Below are 26,518 nucleotides of genomic sequence, written 5' to 3'. Positions count from 1 at the left end.
TTTCCTTGCTGTTTTTGATTGTGGTAGACGTTTTGAGCTGGGAGAGAGGGCACACTCAGCCTTACATGCTTACATGTCAGGTTCCCCTGTGGCTTGAATGATGCTTCCTTCCCCTTCCCCACCTCCCTTCAGCCCTGGTCTTCTCTCTCTCTCAATCTGTGAGACAGTCAGAACAGCTCAGGGGTATGGCCTTTTCTCTCTCGCCCTCTCTTGCTCTCTCTTGCTGCTTCCCCTCCCTCACCCACCCTTTTAGTTTTTTACTTTCTTTTCCTTCATGTTAGTTTTTGCTCTGTGGTTTTTTTATTTGCTGACACATGGTTGGTTAATATGATGAAGCTTGTGACAAAACTGTTGTTTTCACTACCGCCACTGCTGCTGTTGTTGACTATGCTGTGTTCCCAGCTAACTGCATGTCTTTTTGTTTTTTGTTTGTGTTTGTTTTTTGTTTCTTTGCAATTCCCTAACCCCCCACCTCCTTCACCCTCACCTCCATAACTCTGATCTCCTTGTGATGTGGCTCACAACTGCAACTCAAATGGGCTTTATTTCTCTATTCACCCACTTTGTGCGTATGTGCGTGTGCGTTTTGCTTTTCTTGAAATGCATGGGTACTTTCTCTGTGTGTATCTTGTAGCCTATCAGAAAATTTTTCATCCCCCCTCAGACTCCTGACCTCCCTTTCACCCCCCGCCCCCAAGTCTCCCTGGACTCCGATGCTTGTAGGAATGCTTCCAGGCCCGGACATGTTCTCCAGCCAAAGCCAGCACTTCAACCCAATCCAAAGACACAGACTTTGCCATCCAAGAGCAGATTGGCTGAAAAACCACTCCAGTCTACCAAATCCAATCCCCTGCCCTCTAGCAATGCTACAGTCCCTCCTTCCCCAAATTCTCCTGCACAGAACACTCAGGGCCGTCCACCTGCTCCTGGGTTTAGCCCGCAGCTGGCTGTTCCTACCGTGCAAACCAACCCTATGTCTCCTGTTAGATTGCTCCCTTCTAGTACTGACCCAAGCACCAAATCTATCCCCATCATACAGGTCACCCCTCACCCCTCTCCAAGGGGCAGTCCCCTCCCTACCCCCAAGGGGACACCTGTCCATACGCCAAAGGAGAGCCCAGCAGGCACACCCAACCCTACGCCACCATCCAGCCCCAGCATTGGAGGAATGCCCTGGAGAACACGGCTCAACTCGATCAAGAACAGCTTCCTGGGATCTCCACGCTTCCATCGCAGGAAATTGCAAGGTACATTGACCTCAAAATGCGGCAGTGTTAGGTTGGCAGGTAGAAGTACATATCAGTATAAAGAGTGGTTGGTTAGTAGATAGCAAAGACAGAGAGTATATAAGGAAATTTGAAAGTTGCTGTTTCACTGCTGTTAACCAAACAATGAACACGTTGCAATTCTTCCAGTGTGTGTCAATTACCATATGAACTTCATTCCCCCTTTTTCCCCTGACCCTGAGCTTGGAAAACCAATTTTAAATTTTCTCAGCAGGAAAACCTAGTTAGGCTTCTGCAAGTCATAATACTGTTTGTGATGCTTGATGGAAGATGGAGCCCACTGAGAAGCAAGAGCTAAGTGTAATGCAGAGGTTTGTCAGGGCTACAACTCCCATCATATAGTGTTGTCACTAATTATTTACCAAGGTGCACAAGCTGCAAAGCACCGTTGACTTAAGGGAGTACACCTATGGAATTTTATTATATAAATTTTTACAGAAGACCTCTTCTCACATGGGTGATCATTAGGAAATATGTCTTTATTCATACATCTCTCTCCCCCAGTAGACTACCTCAGGCATGTCCAACAGGTAGATCACGATCTACTGGTAGATCACGGGGGTGTCCCAGGTAGATCGCCATCCCCCAGGTCGATCCCCCCCCCAAAAAAAAGCTCAACAACTTTTGCTTCCTAAAAAAGCTCAGCTCAACAACCTTGGCTTCTCAAAAAAAAGTTCAAGAACTCTGGTCCATTCTTCAGTGACAATGGGTAGATAACTGCCAGTTTTTTTTTATATACTGTGAGTAGATCGCAGTCTCTTGGAAGTTGGACATCCCTGGACTACCTGAACAAGGCAAAAGTACCAGTTTTTATACTAAGATTACAAGTGTTGTTATACTATCCAATCTCTCCATCCTGTGCCTTCTGCTCATGACTTTGATATTTGCACTGTGCTTCTAGCCTGCTGATTTTCAGTTGTTTCTGACTTCAGGCACACACTGGCCTGGTTTACACATGTCACTAAACTATGGTTTGCCTAGCCAAAGTGTGGCTTTTTGAATATCTGAGTTCTGAGCAAGGTGTTGTCTTCACTGATGTGCCAATGCCCCAACATTGTTGTGGTTTTTTTGTTTTGTTTTGTTTTGTGTGTGTTTTTTTGGACGGAGAGGAACTCCATGAGGACTCATGTTAATAAAGGTTACATAAGGCACAATTACTGCTTTATGTGTTTATGAGCAAATACATTCCTGTCTATTACTGGAAATCTCTTTTCTTTCCTAATTCAAGATTGGTTAAAATATGCAAATAGGAAATTTCCACAGCTCAGCATTCCAGCTCATTTGTATCTTTGCTGAAATGTCTGCTGTAGTATATGGCAGATTTCTTATTCTCTGTTTCAAGGGGAAAGGGTAATAATATTCCCTCTACGGACTTTGCACATAATCAGGGTGTTGTAGGGCTAAGTGTGCAGCACACCAGTTTTTAGTGTTTTGTGGGTTATAGAACTATTTCAATGCTACTAGTAAAGATCAGCCCCAGACATCTTGGCAGATACAATTATGCTGCAAATTACTTTCACAACAGTCATCAATTCTAAGTTGAATAGATACAGTTTAAGAGCCCAGGCCAAACTGTGAAATCTCAGTATGTAAGTGTTCAAGTTAGGTACATGTGGATATAGGAGCAGTGTGGGTCAATTATTTGATATTAAAACAATAAGTTATTTGATATTAAAACAATGAAGTGCTTGAAATATATTCTGTGTGAACTTTAATTCCACATTTATTGACTTTGAATTGGGAATCAGCATTTCCTTTTTCTCCTCCTCTTATGCTTTGTCTCTGTCTGTGTATGTATATATAGTACCGACCCCAGAAGAGATGTCGAATTTAACTCCAGAATCTTCCCCAGAGTAAGTAACTCACTACAGTACTATTAGTATCAGCACCGATTTGTTTCCTGTGTACTTGACAATAGATCAGAGTGGGACAGAATGTTCTTTATCTAGCACTCCTAACAAATGAATTCATACTACTCTGGTTGCAGCAGGTCACAAACAAGGTGTCAGGGCAGTTAATATACACCTTCAAGGGTAGTGCTAGGTTAAGGGATACATTTCGGACAAGGGTAGCTAGTGCATAGAACTCATACAACTCCCCAAGAGGAGTTTCTGGACACCCAAAATTTGTCATTTAAAAAAATAAAATAAACAGTGTTTTGTTTTTTGTTTTTAATTACTGTTCTTGTGAATCTCCTGCTGTTATGCTATGGAGCTGAATATTGTTGTGGCTTCCAATTCCCACCCTCACCCCACCCCACTCAAAAAGAGAAAAGTCTCATTAATTCTTTTAAAGTTGCTGACTGCTCTTTCCACTCTGATTCTCTCATGGCAAAAGACCTTTGTGACCTCACCCAAAGATTCCCCACAATTTGACTCTATAAAAAATCAGTTGGCCATTTTCACACTTGGACACGTTATCCCCCGGGTGTTGACCATTGGTCAGTGCAGCCCACAGCCTGATAATGGTTAGCTACTCCTGATTTAGGAAACTGCAGGTGCTCAAGAAAACAAATGGGTTGTTTGTCTGATAAGGATTTTTAAGAAAACAAAACCCAGTGCATAATTTTTTTCAGTCCAGTGCATTCCTCTCCACCCTCACTTCATAGGAAAAGTCTTAAAAAGGAAAACCAACATCCAATTCTTCATGTATTTAACATACTCCTTTCCATAGGCTTTAGTGAATAGCTTTTTCAAGCAATCTTACATACACTGGACCCTGTGTCTCTCTTTGGGGTCAATAGAGCAAACAGCCTGGAAAACTTAAGCAGTGTCTTGACTTCATATATTGTTCAAAGTCACAGTGAACTGCTGACTTTTCTGACTTTCTTTGGAGCCTAGTAGGAAGTAACTCATACAGTAGAAGGTGGAAGCTGGTGTAGGGATGGAAGTTTCTATAACAGTTCGGAAAGGGCTACACAGGAAATACAGTAGCCATTCAGAAATAATGTGTTTTCTCAATTGCATTAGACCCAAAGTAATTTTAACAAAAATGTCATTGAAGAATTACATAGGACTAAATGCCTTTTTGGGGTACTTTGCCTGTGAACATTTCTCCAGAGATTCCCTTTTAGTGCAAAATAATCCTCCATAATTTGCACAGCATTTTCTACTACGTTCCAGATTGCTGCTTTCTTGGCTGCTGAAATGATCTTATATTGGTTAAGGCACAGAGTGAAATAATCATGAGCTCTAGATTAAATTTTGATCCAAGAAGATCTCTTAACTGGAGATGGTGATATGGCCCTTGCCGTTTTGAAGTGTGAAAACTGAGTAGTGCAACCCTGATGCAACAGCAGTCAGGGCAGTAAAGAGTGGTGGAAGGGACTTAATGGGATCCTTTTCTTTCTTTTCCACCATATTCTCTCTCCCTTCTCTCTCCCCTTCTTTTTGTGTGAGATCCTTTGTGAATGTGCTGCCTTTCTCTGTGCCTCACTCTCTCTTTAAGAACTGCCGGGTAAAAGTAAAGGCATTCTTAGTAGGCAGTTTGGATGCAACTCAAAGCCTAAGGCCTTTTCCCCCTTTCCAATATAATTGCTGAATTAATGAGTTCAATTGGATGGCACCCTGCAGTAAACATAATAAAAGTTGTAAAAAATAATGAACTGCGTTTTTATTTCAATCGTCAGTGCCTTTATGCTCTGTGGCCACTCTAAAGTTCTGTATTGTTTTTGCTCTGAGAGCAAGATGTCTCCGTTGCAGAAGAGCCCTTAGTGGTCCCATGATTGAAATGTTGCATAAATGTGCTTCCTTACACTGTTGCTGCATCTTTTAATGAATCTAATTCGTTTAACAGTTCTGAGGACTGGATATTATACCTTGACGTGTCTAGGTAATGTGTATCATTTTATTTGTGGGAAAGCCTAGATAAGCTCATAGAAATTAAATGGATAAGCCCATATCCCCTTCTGGTGTAAAGCAGCATGACTCCATCTGCTTTTTAGCATTCTGTATAGCAGTACATGTATTTAAGAAGAAGAAATTGATAATAATCCAAATTGTGCATAATATTTAACCTTTACAAACATTAAACAGGCACCTCCATCCAAAACATTTTCATGTGTGTGTTTTTTAAAGTCAGCTTCCAGTTGCCTTGTTTGGGCAATTATAATGGTGTGGAGCAGGAGAGCAGAGCCATACCTACTGGCCCTGGCCCTACCATCACAACTCAGTCAGGACCTCCCTCCTGCTGTCTGCCTTCATGTTGGTGAGCATGTTTAAAGTTTGCTCATTGCACATATGCCCCCTCCATGAGCTAGAACCAAAAATTGGGGGCAGGGAGCCTATGAGCATCCCCTCTGCAGGCATTATTCCCACCGCATGGACAACAGGGAATGGGCTATTGAGGACACAACGACAGGGGAAGTTCTGCACAGCAGTCCTCTCCCACTCCGCACAACTGTCGCCATGTGTATTGAATGACCAGATATGGCTAATCAGCTTTATCCTTCCCATCAGTTATTGAGAAAATAAATTACATGTGAAAATGGATCAGATGGAACATATCTGTGAAATTATTATTGTTTGGGTGCCGTGTTTTCACTGTACTCACATTACTTTTGCAGTGGCCAAGGGATATTTTTAGGTGTCCTTTCTTTCATTCCAGAAATCATCTCACCAGTGGTGTTTGCACTCCAGCAGCCTTCCCAGGTGTCCATGCTTCAGTTAAAGCTCAGGAGAAGACATTATGAGATAACTCCTCCCATGAGCCTTTTTCAGATTAGGAAGCACAGGCAGCTGGGGAGATTGCAGAGTGCTACAGAAAGGTTTACACGTACCAATCTCCGCTACCTTGCAATAATAAAGTTAGTTCAAAATCTCAATACCCACCAAAATTCAAAAGAAATTATTTTTCTTGTGCCCTGAGAATGAGACAGAAAAATGGAAGCCTCTTTCACAGGGGAAGAAAACTTCAAAGAAACTGGAGAAGCATTTGCCACATTGTAGTAGTTCACATGTCTCTAACCATACACATTCTAGAACAATTAGATATACAAGGATAACTAGAGTGGGATCCTAGCATCACTTGCTAGTTCAGTCTTTGTCCTGAGGACTTATCTGTTAATGCAAAGGAACTTAATATTTAAGAAAAATATGTAAACAAAAGGTCTTTAAAGCACCTTGGTCAACTTCACAGATATATATATATATATATATAATGCTTTTTTATTTGCGGGTGACAGGGACCATATTCTACTGTGGCAGCACAGACCTGGGGATTGAGTCCAAAAACTACCATAAAAAATGATACATTGAACAGGTTTCAAACACATTTTAGGCAAAACTCTGTGATCTTTCTCATTGGTATCTTGCAGTGACTTCTCATACTAATAATGTTGGTACAGATATGCCATTGGTGCAGAGAGATATTCTCCACTTACTGCATGTCTGGCTTGAAAGAGAAACTCAAATTGCAATCCTTTTTAGTTAGGCTGCTTAGTTCCTATTGAGATCAGTTGGACTGAAACATTCTAAATGCATACATTAGGGGTGGCTAACAGCTATGGAGGGCTCCCAGCACGTTTTTTCTGCCCCTCCAGGACCCCACTGATTTCAAAAAAGGGGGAAAGTTAAAGTAGACTCATCACCCTGTTGGCTAAGCAAATCTTCCCACTCCAGTCATCAGATGGGTCATATGAACAGGGAGGGATAATAATCAACCTTCTCAGCTGATCTGCATGGGCCAGCTGAGGAGGGCATTTTGCCTACCTGTGTTGGTGAGTGAGAATATGGTGTGGGCATACTCACTGCTAGTATGCAACATGCAGCCCTTGCAGCGTTGGCCAAGGGTGAACGCAGCCCTTGGGCATAAAAAAGGTTAGCCTTCCCTAGTGTACAGGACTGCAGGCACGGGAAGCAATTCATGGAGAGAGCTGCCTTTGAGCCACAAGCCAACAGAAACATAATGGAATTGGTGGTTGCCTAACTTTTATTCTCTTGGTGTTTCTGTTTGCTATCACCTTCTATAAATCTGACATTTTAAAAAAGAAAAAAGTGTTGCACCATGTGTGCCAGATGATGGAGCTATGCTGATTTGCAGCAGGGCCTCAATTCAGCAAAGTCCTGAATCATGGGACTTGTTTGAACTGGGCTGTATGTATGTGTCCACTAGTATTTTGACTTAGAATTTAGCCCATAGGGGCTTCAGAAATCCCCTGTAGAAGCTAGAGCCTCTAATACAAATTGAGATGGTGTATAAGCATGTTTTACAGTGCAATCCTATACATAGCTACTCGGGAATAAGTCTTGTTGAGTTCAGTGTGGCTTACTCCTAGTTAAGTGGAAATAGAATTGCAGCACTGGCCAACAGAGAGACAATTCTGTTTAAATCCATGGGTTTATTTTAGATATAGAGAATGATTGTCATTGTTTGTCTACAACATGATGTAAAATTGCATATTTTCTCCAGTACACCTTGTTGCTTTCTACCAATCTCTTGGGGTGGAAAACCTTTCTTAAGATAGATGTCAAGTTGATTCTGCAGTGTTTTTCAAGGTCGTTTTCCCCCTATGGACTTCCTGCCCTTCAGATATGTTGTGCAAGCTTTTCCTTTGAATCCTAAGGTTGCCCCCAGTGTGTGTTCTTCTCTTTACTTCTTTTTTATTTTTCACTCTCCTTCCTTTAGGGTTATTTTCATTATCAAACCCCCCAAACCATCTCCTAAGTCAGTAATGACACCCTACCTTCCAAAAGAAAAAGGGGAAAAGGCTGTAGAACAGTGCTTCCCAACAACATCCTGTTTTGGGCTTCTGAACGTTTCCAAGGGAAGAGAGTTCTGCAGTTGTGGTGCAGCCACTGAGAATATCTCCCTGTGCTCCCTTACTGTTTGAATCTCACCCATCGATGGTATTGCTAAACAGATTCTCTCAGTCAACCTTGGGAGTTGCATAAGGGAAGAGGTGGCCTTTAAGGGCTACTGGGATGAGGCTTTATATATCAAAATTAGCACCTTGAATTATATCCCTAAAGCAATAGTGCAGCAACTGGGAGCACTGCTAGTTCTGAATATGACAGCCAGCTTTCAATCTGGAAATTCCAACCCACCTTTAAAGTAAAACCTTGGGCCAGATTCAACTAACCGGTCCTGCTAGCAGATGCCCGCATAAGGACTTCCACTAGAGCAGCAGAGTTTGACCCCCATCCTCCCCCTGCCCCAATTGGGGGGAGGGTGGAGAACCACCAGAACAGCATGGCAGGAGAGGGGAGATTCTTACACCAGAACAATCTCTCTAGCACCATGCTGAATTCTTCCCATTACATTCATCTAGGTTTGAGGTGATAATATATGAATTGCAATTACAAGGTAGCCAATATAGAACCTTCAGATATCACACTACAGGACCTATCATCCCTGCCCATTTTGCTGGAGTTGATGGGGTTGTAGTCCAACATTTGGAATACTATCCCTGACCCAGATCATAGCAGGACCCAGAATGGCAGGGTTAAGGTAAGGATCCTCCAGATCCCCCAGTTCTCAGGGTTCCCATTTTCCTGTGCTGGGGACTTAAGGTTTCTCTTCAGGTACACTGATTTTCTGGGTCCTAAGATGTGCTTGGGGGGACCGTTGCAGGGTCCTCTGTTGAGAAGTGGGTCTTGTAGGATTCTTGTTCTGTGTGCAGACTGGTCTAGAAAGATCCCAACAGCCCCCACAAAATGGAATATGAGTTGCAGTAATGAATCTAGGGACCCTCAGGATTCAAGCCTGAGTGAGTTGGGTGCTAAACCCAATCAGAATTCAGATTCCCGTGCATACTGCTTCACTTTATTTAAAAAATCATTACTTTAGCCTTCAGCTGATGTATCTACAACATGTCCAGACAGTGAGTAAGGTGTAAGACTGCAGGTTCTGAGTGGGGTAGTCTTAGACAATAGTATCCACAGACCCACTGGTACAGTCAATAGGAATATGTACCATATAGTTCTGGGATTACTTTGATCACACGAGTGTCTAGGAATACACCAAACTAATTGAGCCACTGGTGTATATAAATCTCTCCTTCCTTGCCCCCAACCCTTACATGTTAAACTAGTACCTGATAAGTCTATGCAATATGGATATTCTGCCAGGTCTGCTGAATTTCCCTCCTTCATTATAAAACATCAGTGCCACTATCTATGCCTCTTTGCCCTGCAGAACCAGCACAGTTACATCAGGAGAACTCGCAAGAATCTATTCTGTCTTGTATCTCATCAGAAGAACTCTGTATTGCAAGCAGTTACAGGCTCCAGGGTATCACTGGAAGCTTAAGCAGGCCCCTATAACCTTTATTCCTGGTGATCATTCATGAGATACAGTTTTACCAACAGTATGCACGTTTTTATCCCTTCTTTTTCTTTTAAAATGGGTTTTTCTTTTAAATCTCCTACCATTGGATGTGAATTAAAACATTCATTTCAGAACAGACCCTACCCTTGTGATTGTATGAAGTGTCAGAATGGATACAGCACATCCTTTATCACGGCTCAGAGGCAATTGAAATATCCCAGTTTTTAATTTTACAAAATGGTCTTTGAGATTTTTAATGTCAATTTCATAATGTTCATAATGCTTAAGGCCTTATTGGGGAAGCAAGTTTCGCTTCTCTCTAATGCAGTGTTTTGCTTGGTTGGCAACACTTTAAAAAGAAAGCAGTGTACCATTTCATTTAAAAAAACTTTTACTTAGTACACTTGTTAGGGAGTAAGGCTCCTTGAACACAGTGGCCTAAATTTACTCCTGAGTAAACATGCTTAGAAAATTGTGCTGTTAATCTTGAATAACTGAGGCTGCATGCTCCCACCCTTTTTTCCCTCCCCCTGTGTAGAGTTAATAATTTTTCGGATAGCACTGATTCTCTCTGCTGGAAGCAGCACTGCTTAGATCATGCAGGCTAGTGCTGTGCCAAAACCTCTCCTTCAATTACTCCAAAGTTTTATTTCCTTGCAAAATATCTTTTCCTTTTTCCCCACCTCATTCTCAGGAGACTTGAGAATTTCCTTGAGTTTTAAGCTTGCTTTATTGCAAGGTAGGATTGCATTTTTCCTTTTATTTTCTGTAAACATTTGGCAGCACACTGCAGCCTCTTCAGCTGCCCTGCTTCCTAACCTGGAAAAACTCTGTGGGAGGAGTTACCTCATGATGCCTTTCCCTGAGCTGTAATTGAATTGCATAAAGCTGCAGGGTACAGGGAGGCTACAGGGCACAGGCCATTGGTGAGCTAGCTTTGCAGAAGAAAGGACCATCAAATACACCCCTCGTCCACACAGAAGTAAAGTAAGTTCATCAAAAACTCTGCAACCCACCCATGAGGATTTCACTAGAATTGTCTCTCCCTGTTTAAATGAGAGAAGGAAATAAACCCCAGTTAATAAAATGTATATATTGTGGCGTATGGAAAGGTAGTATGTGTTTAGTGGGTTGTGGACATATCCAGCAGCAGCACGCACCGGCTGTGCGGTCCATGTACCTGTGCTAGAAAAAGCACTTGCTCCATAAGTTTCTATTCAGAGGTGTATTGAAGCAACCTGAAGTCTGAAGGGACTGGGGCAGTTGGATGGATAACTATACATATAAATATCTAATCAGCAAAGGCTTTTAATGTGCAAGGAACAGACAGCATAATTGTTCTGAGGCCTACAGAGTCATTCTGGTGTGTTTGAGGAAGACAAAAGCCCAGGCTTCTTAATAGCCTACTTAAATGAGTGGCCCTTTCTCTTTACTGTTCCCCATGCTAATCTTTGGCTTGTGGTCAGCTATAGCTGCTTATTAATATTTCAGAGAGTTATGCTTTCCCAACCCAGTTTTAACAGAGGAACTGGGAGAGATTTGCCAAAGTGTGATTGTTTTCTTTTCCTCTGTTAGGCAGGCAGGCAGATGTAGATGCTTTTTAAATATTTTTTTAAAACCAGCTTGCTTTTGAAAGCTGGTAGTGTAAAACATTTCTCTCTTAAATGTGTGGTATTACTATAGATTAAATAACCTCAGGACTAGGCATTGTAATGAGTGTCCAGGAGGCTGTCAATGCGCACAGTGCACGCTGGATTTTTAGGGTGCCAGAGAACACATTCCATTCATGTGCAGAGTGCTTACAGAAAGCAGGGTGTGCATGGACTGCATGTGTGCATATCAGTGGCACACACAAAGAGTCCTACCAATGTCCTCCTTATTCAGCTCCCTGCTGTATCTTGTAAAGCTGTTTCACGGTTGTATCCATTAGTGCCTCTGCCCTTCTAGGTTTACTTGAACAGTACAGTACCTAGTCTTCTGTTTCCAACTGTACATACTGTTGTAGTAAAGCCAAATGCATCACTGGGGTGCTTTCTGTTTCTGAGCAAATATGACTCTCTTGACACAATGACTTATACCGTTCCACACAGCGTAGCTAAGGCCTAGTTGGCTGTGTATTATAATTGCCTGTGCTTTTCTTCTCTAAATCTTCTCTTTGCTTTCTGTTTTTTCGCCTTTTCTTTCTCTCCCTCCTGGATTGGTCAGGCTTGCCAAAAAATCCTGGTTTGGTAACTTTATCAACCTAGAGAAAGAAGAACAGATCTTTGTGGTTATTAAGGACAAACCGCTGAGTTCTATCAAGGCTGACATAGTCCATGCATTCCTCTCGGTAAGTACGGACATAAACATAAACACACAAGTGAAACTTGATGAGCTGTGGTTTCTCAGCCTGTAGTTCCAGACACATTCCACACTAGTGCCCTTTAAAACTAAAATTTCTTTCTGTTCTCTCCTGTGGCCACAATGTTTCTTGGTTACTGACTAATCAGTTCCTGTTATCTGTGGGAGGCGGTTTTATTTTGGGTTTCTTTTCAGCTGGAGTAATTGCTTTTTAGAAATTTTATTTTTTATTACCTTAACCATGTAATTGTGATAATAAAATTAATGAACATTTGCTTTGATTGCAAAGACAAAACTAGTAATTATCACCAACCACACAAGGAACAGGAACTGACTAATGTAAGAGCCAGAAGCAGAAGCCAGTTTAAAACAAAGAATGGAGGGAAATTAAAGAGACAGTAGCCCCAGGAAGGCTCAATGCCATTCTGAACTGCGTTTTAACAAAATGAGTAGGGGTGCTTTATAGTACTAGAATGCAGGAGAATATACAGTGGTAGGAAAGCTTCGTTCCATTGATGTAGTGTTTTTTATTGTTACTATGGCTATATAGCATGTACTGACTAAATGTAATCTTTATTTTTTTTATTTTAAAAAATACAAGCTATTTTTAAAAATCACAGCTCAGATCTGAAAAAGGTGGGAGGACAATATGAAGAATTCTGGAGTACATTGAGTTGGAAATGCTGTCATCTAAATTCCCTGTAAAACCTGAGTGAAGAGATTATGTCTGCTCCATATTAAATGGCTAGTGTATAAGTGACCTTTGCCTCTTTGTTCTTCAAATACACCATCTTTCCCTGACCGTTACTCATTTTCTTTTTTATGTATTCATTTCTCACTCATATATGCCAGACTCAGAGCTGGCTTTCTTAGCAGAACTTCCCTGAGAAATAAGATTTTAAAAAGATTAACTTCTTAGGCATATTTTTCAGGTTCCCCAGAGCATGGTGTATAAATCCAGCCCTACTCCAAGCAAAATTGCACATAAAATCACGGTGGCTATACATAACGGGTTGATTCCTTTACATTCCCATCTAGTAGCTTATTTCTTACCCTTTTCTGGGGGCCAAAGCAAACTCTGCCCTTGGGAGAACGCAATCTCAAGACATGTTCTGGAACTCTCCCTGAAATAATTAATCTTTGGGGCTTCTTTTAAAGTAATGTGATATAGTCGTATGTGTAGGAGCAAAAATCCCAAATGATCTTTGCTGGTTTTAAGTCCCTCAGAGAGCAACTCTGTATAGATCTACTCAGAAGTTGGCATTGGGTGAAATCTAATGTTAGTCGTACTCAGAGTTGACCTGTTGAAATAAATGGGCATAAGTAACTCAAGTCTATTGATTTTGGTGTATCTGAGTATAGTTTACTGTAAGTTGGATAACAATAGGACCTACTCCCAGATAAAAGTGTATAAGATTACAGCCCCAAGTAATTATTGGGAGCTAGTGTGGCAGAGTAGTTAACAGCATGAGCAACACGGTGCTGATTCAAATCTCAGCTCATTGGGGACCAAAGTCAAACTGCTACCTCACAGCCCTCCTCAAACCTGTAATATGGAGGTAATAAGAGTTGCAGGTTTGTTCTAAGGTGCATGAAGATAATGTGTGCAAAGTGCTTTCAACACTATATTAATAACTTCAAAATGTTTCTTCTTGCCCTTTCCACATTATCAGTCCAAGAATGCTTCCTATACATTTTGACACTTGTGCCATAGCTGTCAATGTTTCCCTTTTTTAAAGGGAAATTCCCTTATTCTGTATAGGATTTCCCTTTAAAAGGGGGGAAAGTTGACAGCTATGACTTGTGCAATACTTCCACAAACCCACGCGGCAGTGTTTTACCATGGTCCCATTCAAGTATGCAGGGCTGGTCCAGAGAAGAGCACAGAATGACTATGTGCCTGCACTCTGTAAACTTTGTTCTTGAATGCCTTGGGAGACTATTTCCCCCCCAGTCCTGCTTAACATCCATATGAAAGATTCTGGAGGCAATCATTAGGAGATTTGGAGTGTGGTGTCAACCATGTGCAAATGTCACCTTGCTCTGCTTCTCTGTAGCATCTGAATCAAGAGAAGCCATGGGTGTTCCAGACTGGTGCCTAGACCCAGTGGTGGACTAGATCAGAGCCAGTAAACTGAAATTGAATCCTGGTAAGGCGGAGATGCTGTGTGTGAGCAGTTCTCGGAGCCAGGAGTTTGGGCATTTAACAATTTTTAATAAATGGCTAGCTGATGAGATCTTACTGAAGTTCATTTTTTATTGCTGCAGATCAGACTGGAATGCTCCTTCATTCTTAAAGAAAGGGCAGTCCCACAAAACAGCAGTCTTTCCCATTCAGATTTTGATGCTTTTTAAATTGGTGTGTTGCCACTGGTTTTAGAGTGGTAGTACCATTTGTTCTTCATGTTGTTGTTTCCTACTAGATCCCCAGCCTCAGTCACAGCGTCATCTCACAGACAAGCTTCCGCGCAGAGTACAAATCCACAGGGGGCCCTGCTGTCTTTCAGAAGCCAGTGAAGTTCCAAGTGGACATAACATACACAGAAGGTGGGGAGGCCCAGAAAGAGAACGGGATCTACTCAGTCACTTTCACACTTTTATCAGGTAATTGTCACAAGCTTGCTGTCTGCATGGAGGAGGAGGAGGAGGAGGAGGAGGAGCACAGACAAAATAGCGAGGGCGGCCTTAATTGTAGTTAATTTCTTCAACAGGCAGCAGCAGTTTGCATGTATGTGGAAGTGTTCAAATGGTGTCTAAATTGTTGTAAGAAAATCCCTGCTGGATCAGGACCCCTGGGTGCAACCACAGCCTCCCCAGTTGTGATTCCCAGCAAGTGGCATTCACAGACTGTCTCAGACAGTAGAGTCAGAACATAGGCATTGTGGCTAATAGCCATTGATAGTGTTATCTTTTATGGACATCCTAATCCTATCTTAAAGCCATCCAAATTGCTGGTCATCATGTGTGGAAAATTGCACATCACACTTTTTTGCCATGCATGTGCATAATTATACTGCTAACAGTTGTAGCTTACTAACACAGCTTATGTTTTCCTTTTGTGTGAATGTCAGATATACATGCTGTGAAAAGCACTTATCACACACAGTGATTTACATAGTTTGTATTTCTTTTCCTGTGTAGGGTTGACGATCAAATATACCATTCATTGGTCTTTAAAAGTGCCACAAAACTTTCTGTTGTTTTCGCTGCAACAGATTAACACAGCTGCCTCTCTGGATTTGTTTGTGTTTGAGGCAGCTTCAAAAGGAAACATTTTAGCAGTCAAACTAGTCTTCAGAATTCTGGAAGAGAGCTTTCAAAATTGGTGCCCTTAAGATGTTATTTGGGGCATTTAGCCTAGTAGAGCAGGTACGTGTAGCTTGTGACTTGCGCGGATGAACATTGTCCATCATCCAGGTATGGCGGTCCAACAGGGACTCAGTAAATCTGCTTTTGTTACCTGCCTGAGACTAAAAAAAATAAAATGGTAGGCCTGTCAAACACTTGGTAAGCCACATTACATGACTAGCAGTACTCAAATTGAGGTGGGATGAGTTTACCACTCCACCCTCTTTAGTCATACTGACTGTGTTTAGCTTCATGGGACACCAGATGTTCTGGAGTGCTTTAAAAAAATGCAAAAGCTTTGGAAACGGATGGTTATTTAGATTACATATAGTTCTACTTTGCTTTGGGGATTTGGGTTACACAAAATCCTGGAGACTAAGCAGTGTTTTTTTAAAAATACAAACAAGCAAACAAGCAACAGTGTTTTTTTGCTGGCCATGTTGGGGAGAAATGGTAGAGGTACCAGGGGTATACGAGCTAGGTAGTTAAGTATAATATAATGAGATCTACAGATGTTGCAAGGAAGCTGGAAGGTCTAGTAAGTTTCAGAGGGAAGTGTGTCTTCATAAAGCTTTATTAAGAATGTGATAGGCATAACCTACTGCTACTCATATTAAACTTTCATAGAGCTGGAACAAGGTCCTTAGGTGCATGCTGTACAGAACATAAAAGTGACACCATTCCTTTCTAGAGGATTTGCCATTTTCATTAACTAGGCAAGATAGAAGAAAGCTCAAGGATTGATAGAAAGTCATGGGGATCAAGAAAGAGAGACTAAATTAGTAATGGAGGAGCAGGTAAAGTGAGCCTCTGGTAGCTGGTTCTGAAAAAAAACTTTGTTGCATAAGTGAGTCTTGAGATAAGGACTTGGGAGAGAAAAATGGAATTATTTGCTGAACAGAGAGGTGGGGTCTATTCTGAGCATAGGGAGCAGCATGGCTGGAAGCCCAGAGGCAGGAGTGAGAGAGAGAAGCCAGAGGGGCTGGCAGAGGAGCAGCAAAATGGTGGCATGGGGGGAATATAAAGGAGAAGAAATAATTAACAGAAGGGAATTGGACATATTTGTAAACATAAGGATGAGAAGCTTTCAGATGAAGTCTAATACTGAGCAGAAAAGTTAATGGAAATGTGCTCTCTTCCTACACTCTCTCTTCCACAGCAGTGTTCAGTTCTTCCACAACTCACAGTCCGATGTGTCTTTTCACAGGTCCAAGCCGTCGCTTTAAGAGGGTAGTAGAAACCATTCAGGCACAGTTGTTAAGCACACATGACCAGCCTTCAGTGCAGCAGTTATCAGGTAAGTAGCTTCCACAGCTCAGTGCTTTGCTTCAGGCAAGGACATGAATTGGAAGCACCTATCAGCATAGCCCTCAAGTTGCACCTAGAAAACTAGTTTCATTCAGCACAAACAGTAAGACTCCTCTGCACATCTCTCCCTTGCCATTTGCTCCACTCCCACCTGCCTTGCACCAATTCCCATTTCCTAAATGCATCCCCCCACCTCCACGTGAACTGCCCTGCCCTGCCCTGCCCTGCCCCAAGAGCCATTTGTCCCCCTTTTCACAGGAAGTGTCATCAGCAGTTTAATTCCAAAAATCCCCCCACCCCAAAATCATGGACATGCCTCAAAATGTATCTGATGAAAGAGTCCTCTACAAACCATTTTTTAAAAGAAACAATGGCCTGAGTTAGCTCCTGGGGAGGAAGTGACTTTTGCTAGCAAGTGGGAATTATTGGAAGTTTAGAACAAGACTGATTTTTGGAAAGTCACTTACTCTGAAGAAGCCACATGCCATTTTATCTGCTCACTTTAATGAAGTGGAAATGGCTGAGCAATGGCAGAAATATCTCGCCTGTTACAGTTTTAAGCCACACTACACGAGGAAATAATTTTTTATTACCCTTTAGCCCTTTCATGAATGGGATGTACATTTATCTACTGGCAATCTCTTCATTTAGCAATTCCCCTACTACCTCTCTAGCCTTCCACAAGCCCTGATCTTCACTGCTTCACCTCGTGAAGGTCACTAGGATAAGCGGATTTAGCTTCTTCCAAGCAAACAACAACAACTCTGCAACACTACAGGAAACGTTTGTCTGTTGTAAAGTGTATGGGAAAAACAGAACAAAACATGAGGTACATAGACCCAAAGTCCAATTTCTCTCTATGCCAGTGGTAGCTGATCTCACCCTTTAAAGCCACCCTTGTGATGACAAGCATGTGAGAAATATATCAATGGGAGGAGATGGGCAGCCTTTCACAACTGAGAGCAAGGATTGGGAAAGAATTACTAGATGTCTAAAACTGATCAATATAATTTGAATCTGGTCAGACAGACTGCTGTCACTTACTTTGCATCTGCAGATGTCTGGCTGGTCTAGGATAGGAAACAAGGAGTTTCAAATTAATAAGCAAAGGGAGCATCAGGGTAGATTCCAAGACTCAGCACTGCAGGATGACTGCTTCTTATATAAATTCATCATGCAGTGGTTGTAGCCACATGGGAAGAAAGTTGCCTTTGTCCTCACTAGCCCCAGCTCTTCATGCTTTTAGAAGAGTTCTATAAGATTAGCATCTTTTTGAGGCTAACAACAATAACAACAGAGAACAAACTTCCCATGTGTAGCATTTACTCATAGTGACTTAATTAAACAGCCTCCACTTTCTGTGAATTCAGACTAAAATAAACCTGTGACTGGATGGAATTCTTGACAAGAAACATTTATTTCGTATGTGGCTGTGATTTAAAAATTATATGGATGTCCAGGCTGTGGTTGAGAAAACAGGGAAGCAAAAATGTCACCAAAATAATGCTCGTTTGAAATGGGATAGGAAATTTTGAAATGGGATAGGAATTATTGGGAAGTTGGCACCAAATGACGCTGTTTTAAAATGGAATAGAATTAATGAGGAATTGTTCCCAGGATAATTGCCAGATGAGCCTTGAATGGGCATGGGAAGGAATTCTGCTCTCCTTCCAACACAAAAGCCACCTTCTTGTCCCCTGGCACCCAGGAGGTCATAGAATCATGAGGGGCCATTCAGCTTAGCATAATGTCTTTGCAGCCTGGGTAACTCCAAATCAAGCTGCATTCTGTAAGGAACAGTTGCTTACTTCAAAAGCAGCCTCAGTCGAAATCAATGTTCATTTAATCTGTAACTCACAGATTAAAGTGCAAAGCATTTGTAACTGATTCTAGCCTCTGAAGAAGTTCAGAGAGCTCACCTGCTCTAGCAAAGCAGTGTTCCCCACCTTCCAGGTCAGGTGCCATTACAGGTGAGTGACTGGAGGCCTCTCTGTGCACAAACATATACTGTATGTACTGCGAGAGGGAGAGGGATGATACAGTATATTGCAACAGATGTACCTTGCAGCTAGGTGACCCCATCTCTGAACGTGTCTCCAGCTCCATCACTGCCAGCAAGGACTTGTGACTTTGTGGAGGTGATGCTTGCTACATCTCCGGACCCTGCTTGGTCTGCTGAGCTGTGGGCCGGCCCATTAAACTGGTTTGCCTGGGTTTCAGAACAGGACTGTTTTCTGTTGTCTCTCATTCTTTGCAAGCTCACACCAATATTGATAGACATCGCGTCGTTTGCTTGTCTGTGCGTGTATCTCATTTCAATGGTGCGTTCCTGTGTCACACCTGCACATCACAGTTAGTATCTTCCATTCTCATTCTCATTTCTGCTTCTTAGGACTCGCTCTGCTTATTACTTTTGATCTAATGCAAACTGGAACAAGCTCAGTGCACAGGTGAAAGCTAAGTGCACTACTAAAATGCCACTCAGCACTAATGCACTTCAGTTCTGTGCTCCCTGAGCCACTGGAGATTTCTTCCTTGAAATGATCACTGATCAGGCAGCCTTAGGTACACACTTTCATTCATGCACCTGAATTGTGGAAGTTCCATGATCTTCAGAGTGAAAAGAGAATACCATCTCCATGGATATTCACTCTGCCAAGAAGTCCTTGTTGAATGAAAGGAGAATCCTGCCTGGGTAGATAGGGACAAAAAGTACCACACTTTTGCCCATGTCTCAATTCTGTGCATTCTTTTTGTTCCACAGAACAAATCTATAGCCATTAGTAAGAAATGATGTTTCTGAGAATGAATAGTGATTATTTCCATATGATACCAGTTCTGTTATCAGGACTGATTGCTTTCCTCTAGCAGACACCTCCTCTGGGAAGGAGTTAACTGTCTGTGTATCCCTTTCCATAAATGGCAGTATTAAAGCAATCCATTGTTTCATCTGAGCAGTGAATTCTCTGCTTTTCCCCTGCCCTGTTTAAGTCTATGCTGGTTCCTAAACTTTTCAGCCATTGTTGCAAGTTCCAGCTTCCAGCAATAGGCTATACGTAACCATTAACAATGCAGTGGGACATTTTGTGCTTACTACACTTCCTGCATTGTTAATATTAAGGAAAGGTTGGGATTTCTGGGTTGCAACCTGCTGACTTTATTTTCAGAATCAGATAAGCATCAGAAACCGATGTATTTAAAGTAGGTCCCACACAGTTCCTTCATCTCATCTTTATGTATTTATGCAAACTTAAACGCTTATTATTTTGATAAGCCGTTTTAAATGTCCTGTGGGATGAAGGGGAGGCCTGCATAATTGTAGTGCTTTATTCTTTGGTAGGTCTTGATGTGAATCTTGCTGAACTTTTTACACAGAAGCTTTAGTAGAAATCATTGGTTATTTCTGAAATGCAACAATCTCTGAATAGGACTGCAGTTTCCAGCATCTGTGTTTGTGAAATAAAGCTGCCATTTATTGAGAAAATGAGAAGGAGGAGATGATATGAGTGTTGAAATTGCAGAACATGCTTTATCACTACGAGCTACTGGTAGGGGATTATTTTTTATTTTTTTGTAATACTTCTCTGTGTTTAAACAACAACAGGAGACTCTATAATTAGAAGACTTGCACAACAGAAAGGTGGACTGAAACTGTCTCCACAATGCTCTAGTTTCCCGTTCGTAGAGAATTTTCACACAGAAGAGCATTCAGACATGGTATCTCATATCTGCAGTCCAAAGAGGCACAGTTTATTCCAGCACCTCAGCGTTCTGCTGCATATGCAGACCAGGACTGGTATATGGCTGGGTTATTGGAGAGCTCCAGTTGACGGAAATCTTCACCAACAAATTGCATGGATGCCCAGTTTTGTGTATGTGTACACACACGGGGGGAGGGAGGGGGTGTCAAATAGTACTTCATACAAGCCAGTTCTGGATTCCTTTTAGGATTTGGTTAATCACTAAAATAATATATATGTTATTTTTATTAACAAAAAGAGCTTTATTTATGTAGCAAAGTGTATCAGCTTCTGCCTTCATCACCTGCTCTGGTAAAATGAAATGAAGCTTTTTTCAAGATAGCCATTACGGATTGCTCCACCTTTTTTTGTTAAAACAGAACATCACTAGCAAATCTTGCAATATAATCCATATAATTGACTGCAAAAAAGGGATGTCATATCCAGAACATAATAAAAACTACAACCAACATGTTTTAGAAGCCAAAAAAGGGGGTGAAGCCAGTTGCTAAACCTTTCAGTCCTGAGAACCTGTCAGACTTTTCAATAATTGCTATAGATATGCTAACAGATCCAGCAATGTTAGCAAAGAGGGAAAATACAAGGATGTACACACTGGGACGCTTAACACAGTAGCCAGCCACATGCCCCTGGAAAGCCCAAAAGCAGGACACGAGTTCAGTGGCCCTCTTCTGTTGTTCCCCAGCAACAGTTGTTCCCCAGACAGTATATAGAGTCTTCATGACTTGGTGGCCATTGATAGCCTTGTCTTTCATCTTTGTCCCATGGATGCACTCTTTCTAGGTTCTCCTTTCACTTTTTAAATACCGTATTTTTCGCTCTATAACATGCACCCGACCATAACACGCACATAGTTTTTAGAGGAGGAAAACAAGAAAAAAATATATTCTAAACGAAACAGTGGATGTATGATTTTTGTGGTTCATGCTGTGGCCACAGACATGTGATCTGATAGTGAGTTTGGAGTAGCCCAATACAAAAATCCTGAGGATCCATGTGGATCCATGCTTTGTAACCACGTTTTTGCACCACTGCGGCCCCAGGCAACAGTGGGCGTGTGATTTTTTTGATGCAAGATGTAGCCATGGACATGCTATGTGATCTGATGGTGAATTTGGGGTGACCCAGTGCAAAAATCCTGAGGATCCATGTGGATCCGTGCTTTGTAACCACGTTTTAAGTGGGGAGGGAAGGAAAAGCACTCAAGGGACAAGGAGCACGCGTGGGGTGGGTGGAGAAGGATGCTGCTAATAATGCAGAAGATGGGTATAAGGGGAGAAGGCTCCTCTCCTCTCCCACTTTGCTCCTTTAAAGAAGCAGGCTCTCTGTCCCTCTCTCCTCCCCACTCAGTGGCTCTTCTCCCGCTTTGCTATTTCAAAGCAAGCCACGGAGGAGGGAAGGAAGGGGAACCATGGATCCTCTGCTCACGACTGCAGCAGATCCCCCCACCATCCGTAGGCATTCGCTCCATAACACGCACAGACATTTCCCCTTACTTTCTAGGAGGAAAAAAGTGAGTGTTATGGTGCAAAAGATACGGTAACTACTTTTCCTTGTTTTCTCTAACATTCTCACCTTGTGCAAGGCCTCTGCAGGAAGAGGTGGCTGCCCTTTCTCAGTCAGATTCTCAACTCCCTACTGGACCCTTCCTCACATTGCTATTTCTGATCATGCTCCCTTATCTACAGTCACCCCAGACCTGCCTCTCTTTTCCAAGATCCCTTCCTGCTGGATTGTTTGGTGCATACCTATCCTTTTGCTTTGCTCTTCTACCCTAACATTTATACAACCTAACCCCTTTTAGAGAACGTCTGTCTTTAGCCATCTTTGCTAGCAAGGCATTTCCCGCTTTGCAAAGGAGGAAGTGCTGGAATGTCTCTGAGGGCCGCCATCCTAGAGACACTTGCCTATGAACAACCCCAACTGAATTCAGTGGGACGTGCTTCTGAGTAGATATGCATAGGATTGCTCTGGCGTTGTTTTAATAGCAATGAGACAAAGGAGGAAGGACCTAATTAAAGGGCCATTAGCCACGAGAAGCAGAAACATGGCTGTATGGAACTTGCTGCTAGGTTAACATATTTTAATACCTTGCCCATGGAGATAGACACTGCCATCATGGTTATAGGCAATATATGGTGCTATATTGCAGAGCCACTGTTTCTTTTTGCTTCAGGCTCATCGCAGGAGAGCAATGTCTGAGCAGTGTTAAAGAGCCCTAGTGTGGAAGCTGCCTTAACATGCTCTGTCGTTATGCTGTTCAGCATAAGATAAGACACAAGGGGGCGGCAGCCAAAAACCTACCACCAACTACTTCCTTTGTGAGTCAAGCAGAGCCAGCATTATGATTAGGCTCGCCAAGGCAATTGCCTCAGGCAGCAAGATTCTGCCAGGAAGAGCTCTTGCTACTGCCACTTCTTACTTCTCCAGCAAACAGAGTTCCCCAGGTACCTCTTGCCTTCCCTAGAGAACTAAAGAGAATCGGCAGCAGCAAAACTCTGGCTTTAGAGTTGGGAGAGGGGGAAATGGAAACTTCCCTTTTCGCCTCAGGCGCCAAAACGGAAATGGGCTGCTCCTGGAGTCATTACTTTTCACAAGCCCCAAACTTGTGCTGTTACTGTCAAAACATATTCTTGCCCTGACCCACCCCTTATGGCTGCCATCCTGAATGTGTCTCATTTTTGAAGTACAGTAGACCCTCGGTTGTCGAACGCTTCAGAAACCGAACAATTCGGAACCTGAACACCGACAACCTGGAAGTGAATGCTTCTGTTTTCGAACGCGCCTCGGACGTCGAATGGCTTCCAAGGCACATTTCTCCATTTTTTCAAAGGAATTTGCCGACCAGCAATTGCGCCTCTGTTGTCAAACATTTTGGAAGTCGAACAGTCTTCTGGAACGGATTACATTTGACAGCCAAGGTTCCACTGTAATCCCTTCTCCCAAAACACAGCTCTGCAAGGAGGGGAATGACTGCCCCCTCCTTTGAAAGAGGGATAGCCCCAACCCTTTTCATGGGGGATGCTATTATTACTGCTGGTGCCAAGTGGAAACTGCATTTATTGCTAGCAATAGGAAGAACTTTTTGGAGGTAGTTTTAAATAAATAAACATACTTTTTTTTTCACTCTTTTTGTAATTCTTTCCATTTTACTAGCCGCCATAAACTCTTAGGAGAAGCAGGCTATGAATGTTTTAAGGGATAAAATAAGTTGTCTGGAGAAGCCCAAGATATCATAGCATTTATAGCTCCCGAGGTGGACGAGGTAGTAGTGAAAGAAGATAGCTTGGCATCTTGAGTACATGTAGAATAATACTTTGCTTTTATTTTAGTGACAATGATGTTCATAGTGCTATGAGTCATCATAATGGACTCACACATTTGATCTAGCTGAACAGCCTTTTCCGGGGATTTCTGTGTTGCAAAATATTTTATTGTTCTTTCTGTAGGTTTTACAGTGAATGTATGAAATTTGGTGAATGTCAGCATTCATGTGGGAATGAAGCCAGTCCTAGTTGTCATTTGTTGTATATCTCTCATCTTTCAGACATACCCAAGTAAATGCTGACATTTGATTAGCTCTCAGAATTCACTTGTGGGCCTTTAGATTTTTGGATATTTTTCACAAAATTTGTCTGAGGTAGCCAGGATGTAAAAGTCACCAAATCTTGGACATTCATTGTAACACATATATCAAATATATGGCAGCGATAGGGAGGAGAAAGTGTTTGCTCTATGTTACATGATTGATTCCAAAAAACACACTTCTAGCATAGGTTTAGGAAGAATCTCAACTGAGTGTAGAAATGCCAATCCCATATATACTTTCTGCTCCAGGAAAAAAATTGCTACATTACTGCCTTCTACGAAGAGATCTGGAAACGATTTTTTATATTGTTTTCCCTCCTTCCTCTTTCCACTCTTATGATCTAGACACCACTAACTGTATGGAGTTGATGACTGGGAGACTTTCCAAATGTGGTAAGAACTTCCCTTCCACCTCCTCTCCCCCCCACCAGCCCCCAGCCTCCACTGAACAACCTGACTACCTGACTACCCTTTCCCTTCTCCCTTTTCTGGACACTCTTTATGACCACCCACTTTACCTCTTGCTTGCCTTTTGAACACACACATCACCCAGTTTTTTCCTCCACGTGTGCGCAGAACTGCCATGTTGCACAACCACTGCATCCGTGGTTCCACAGTCTTGCAAATTCCTGTTCTCACACTACCTCCTCCACCCCACCCCCACCCTCCAAAAAAGATGTCTGGTGATGTTATACATGCTTTTAAGCCTTTACTCTGACTTCACTTTCAAATCAACCTTTCTCTGTTCTGCAGCCGTATACCACTTGCCTTTCTGCTGTGCTACTGCCTGGCTCCCCCCCCCCAGCTCATGCTGAAAAGAGGACAACAAGGTTCTGCCTTCATTCCATCAGTCTCACCCCACTGTTCCTAGGGAAATTCCTCTCTTGCTCCCACTACAAATGAAATATCTCATCCGGTGGTTGCATCCTTAGCTACTGTAAATAAGCTTAACTGCAGCCCAACTCACTGTTTTGCTTTTGATGGAAACAAACTGTGAGGCCTACAAGTGTAAAGTGAACAAATTTCCACTGAACAGCTCATCCTCCTCGGCTTGAGAGACTCATGCTTAATCCCTGTTCTCTCTACTCCCCTATCACCAAAGTTATCTCCTTTCTTTCTATAGTTCTTTCCAAAAATAGAATATGGCAACTCAGAACAGAGAAATATGAACATACCATTTTCCTGTTGTACATAATCTTGGTTGCTTTCCTCTGCGCACCTTCCAGCTTGTCAATATCCTTCTTAAGTTAGGGTGCTCAGAAGGGCAGAAGGTGCTCTTTTGTCAGAGAGAGCCAACAGAGAAAATTGATATGGCCAGTTGGCCACTGGACAGGGAGGCCTTCAGTTTCTGTCCTTAATTATTGCTGTGGCAGATACCCAATGAATGCTCCAGTACCTGTTTTCCAAAGTGGGGATTCACCTCACATGTCCGCCTTATACAGAAACAAGAAGCAAACAGGGACCCCCAATAGTATGTGGCAAATGAGTGTGCTGCAGTTTGGCCCAGCCCCAGCTAGCCTGTCCAAGAGTCACAATGGCCTGCCATCATGAGAACAGGCGGGTGGGCTGGTGGAGGGTGGGAAGAAGCCCCCTCCCCAAGCCCCCTCCCTCTCCTGAAAAAGTGGGGACCAGGGAGTGACCCCTCCCTCCCTTGCAAAGAGACTCAGCCAACGAGGCTCAGCTTCTGCCTGCCCCATTGTGAAGTGACTTGCCTAGGATAACTTGAGAGAATTGCTCCCTGCCCATAAAGGAGCCATGGGGATTCTTTCAAAGGCACAGAATTGGGGCGAAGCAGTCATCTATTTAGCAAAGGGTAACATTCAGAATTTGTGTAAGTAATCACCAAGTGGAACGCTCCACCATCATGCAGAAATGCAGCACTAAAACCCCATAATAATTCAAGCTGATCAGTCAGAATGAAGACAAGGGCATGTGGCTCTCTGATTCACTCATCCCAACAGAAGCCACAGTTTTACACAGCACTACCCAACTCTGCTACTGGGGTTGCCACTCATCGCCCTGCCACTCCCTAGCCCTGCTCCTGTTTCTTTTACAGCAGAAATAAAGAAGGCAAAGCTTTCCACAACACTTACCTCCATGCCAGCAAATATTTCAGCTGCTAAATTTCTGCATGACACTGGCAGGCTCCTGTTAGAGGCACAGGAGCAAGGCCAGGAGACAGTGACCCTTGCTGCTACTGCTGCTGCTGCTGCTGCCGTGCTAGTGTACAGAACTGCAGCTTCTGCTCAAAGGGAACAACCTAGAGCACCCATTTGTGGAAGAAATCAGCAGCTGGCACAAGCAAGGTGTTCACATGGTGCACCAACCCAGAGCAATCACCAATTGACTTCAGCAGTTGTGAGGATCCATTTTCAGGTGGCAGGCGCGATCTAGTTATGACCAGTGCACCAACCACATTTGTCAGATGGGCAGAGCTATGCAGCTGTCAATCACCTGATGACATATGACACCGTTGCAAAATTTAAACTGGACTCGATACAGGCTGCACTTGCAAAGGAACAATGGAAGCACACCCCAAGATTCCCAATAGTTCCTGGATAGTCTTTCTTTCAGTTTTATGTAGACTTTGAATTACTCCTTGATGCTGTAAGCAAATGTGAC

General features: G+C 42.6%; 1 protein-coding gene across 16 annotated transcripts in view; it reads left to right on the top strand.

Moving 5' to 3' along the window:
• Window positions 1–26,518, top strand: part of BRSK2 (BR serine/threonine kinase 2) — a 410,538-nt gene that overhangs the window by 371,330 nt on the left and 12,690 nt on the right. For 5 of the 16 annotated variants that reach the window (XM_081840494.1, XM_081840490.1, XM_081840493.1 and 2 more), the window contains 5 exons: window positions 1,040–1,247; window positions 3,091–3,139; window positions 11,757–11,880; window positions 14,315–14,495; window positions 16,447–16,536. In XM_081840494.1, coding sequence (XP_081696620.1) covers window positions 1,040–1,247; window positions 3,091–3,139; window positions 11,757–11,880; window positions 14,315–14,495; window positions 16,447–16,536 — 652 coding nt within the window. Of the gene's footprint in view, window positions 1–634; window positions 1,248–3,090; window positions 3,140–11,756; window positions 11,881–14,314; window positions 14,496–16,446; window positions 16,537–24,241; window positions 24,290–26,518 lie in introns of all 16 variants that reach the window. The other 11 variants (XM_081840499.1, XM_081840496.1, XM_081840502.1 and 8 more) reach the window with 3 other exon arrangements.

This window comes from Podarcis erhardii (assembly GCF_964252035.2).
Source record: "Podarcis erhardii genome assembly, chromosome: 1".
Classification (NCBI taxonomy): domain Eukaryota; kingdom Metazoa; phylum Chordata; class Lepidosauria; order Squamata; family Lacertidae; genus Podarcis; species Podarcis erhardii.
Note: the sequence above shows the minus strand (reverse complement) of the source record. Positions and strands in the feature narration are given on the sequence as shown.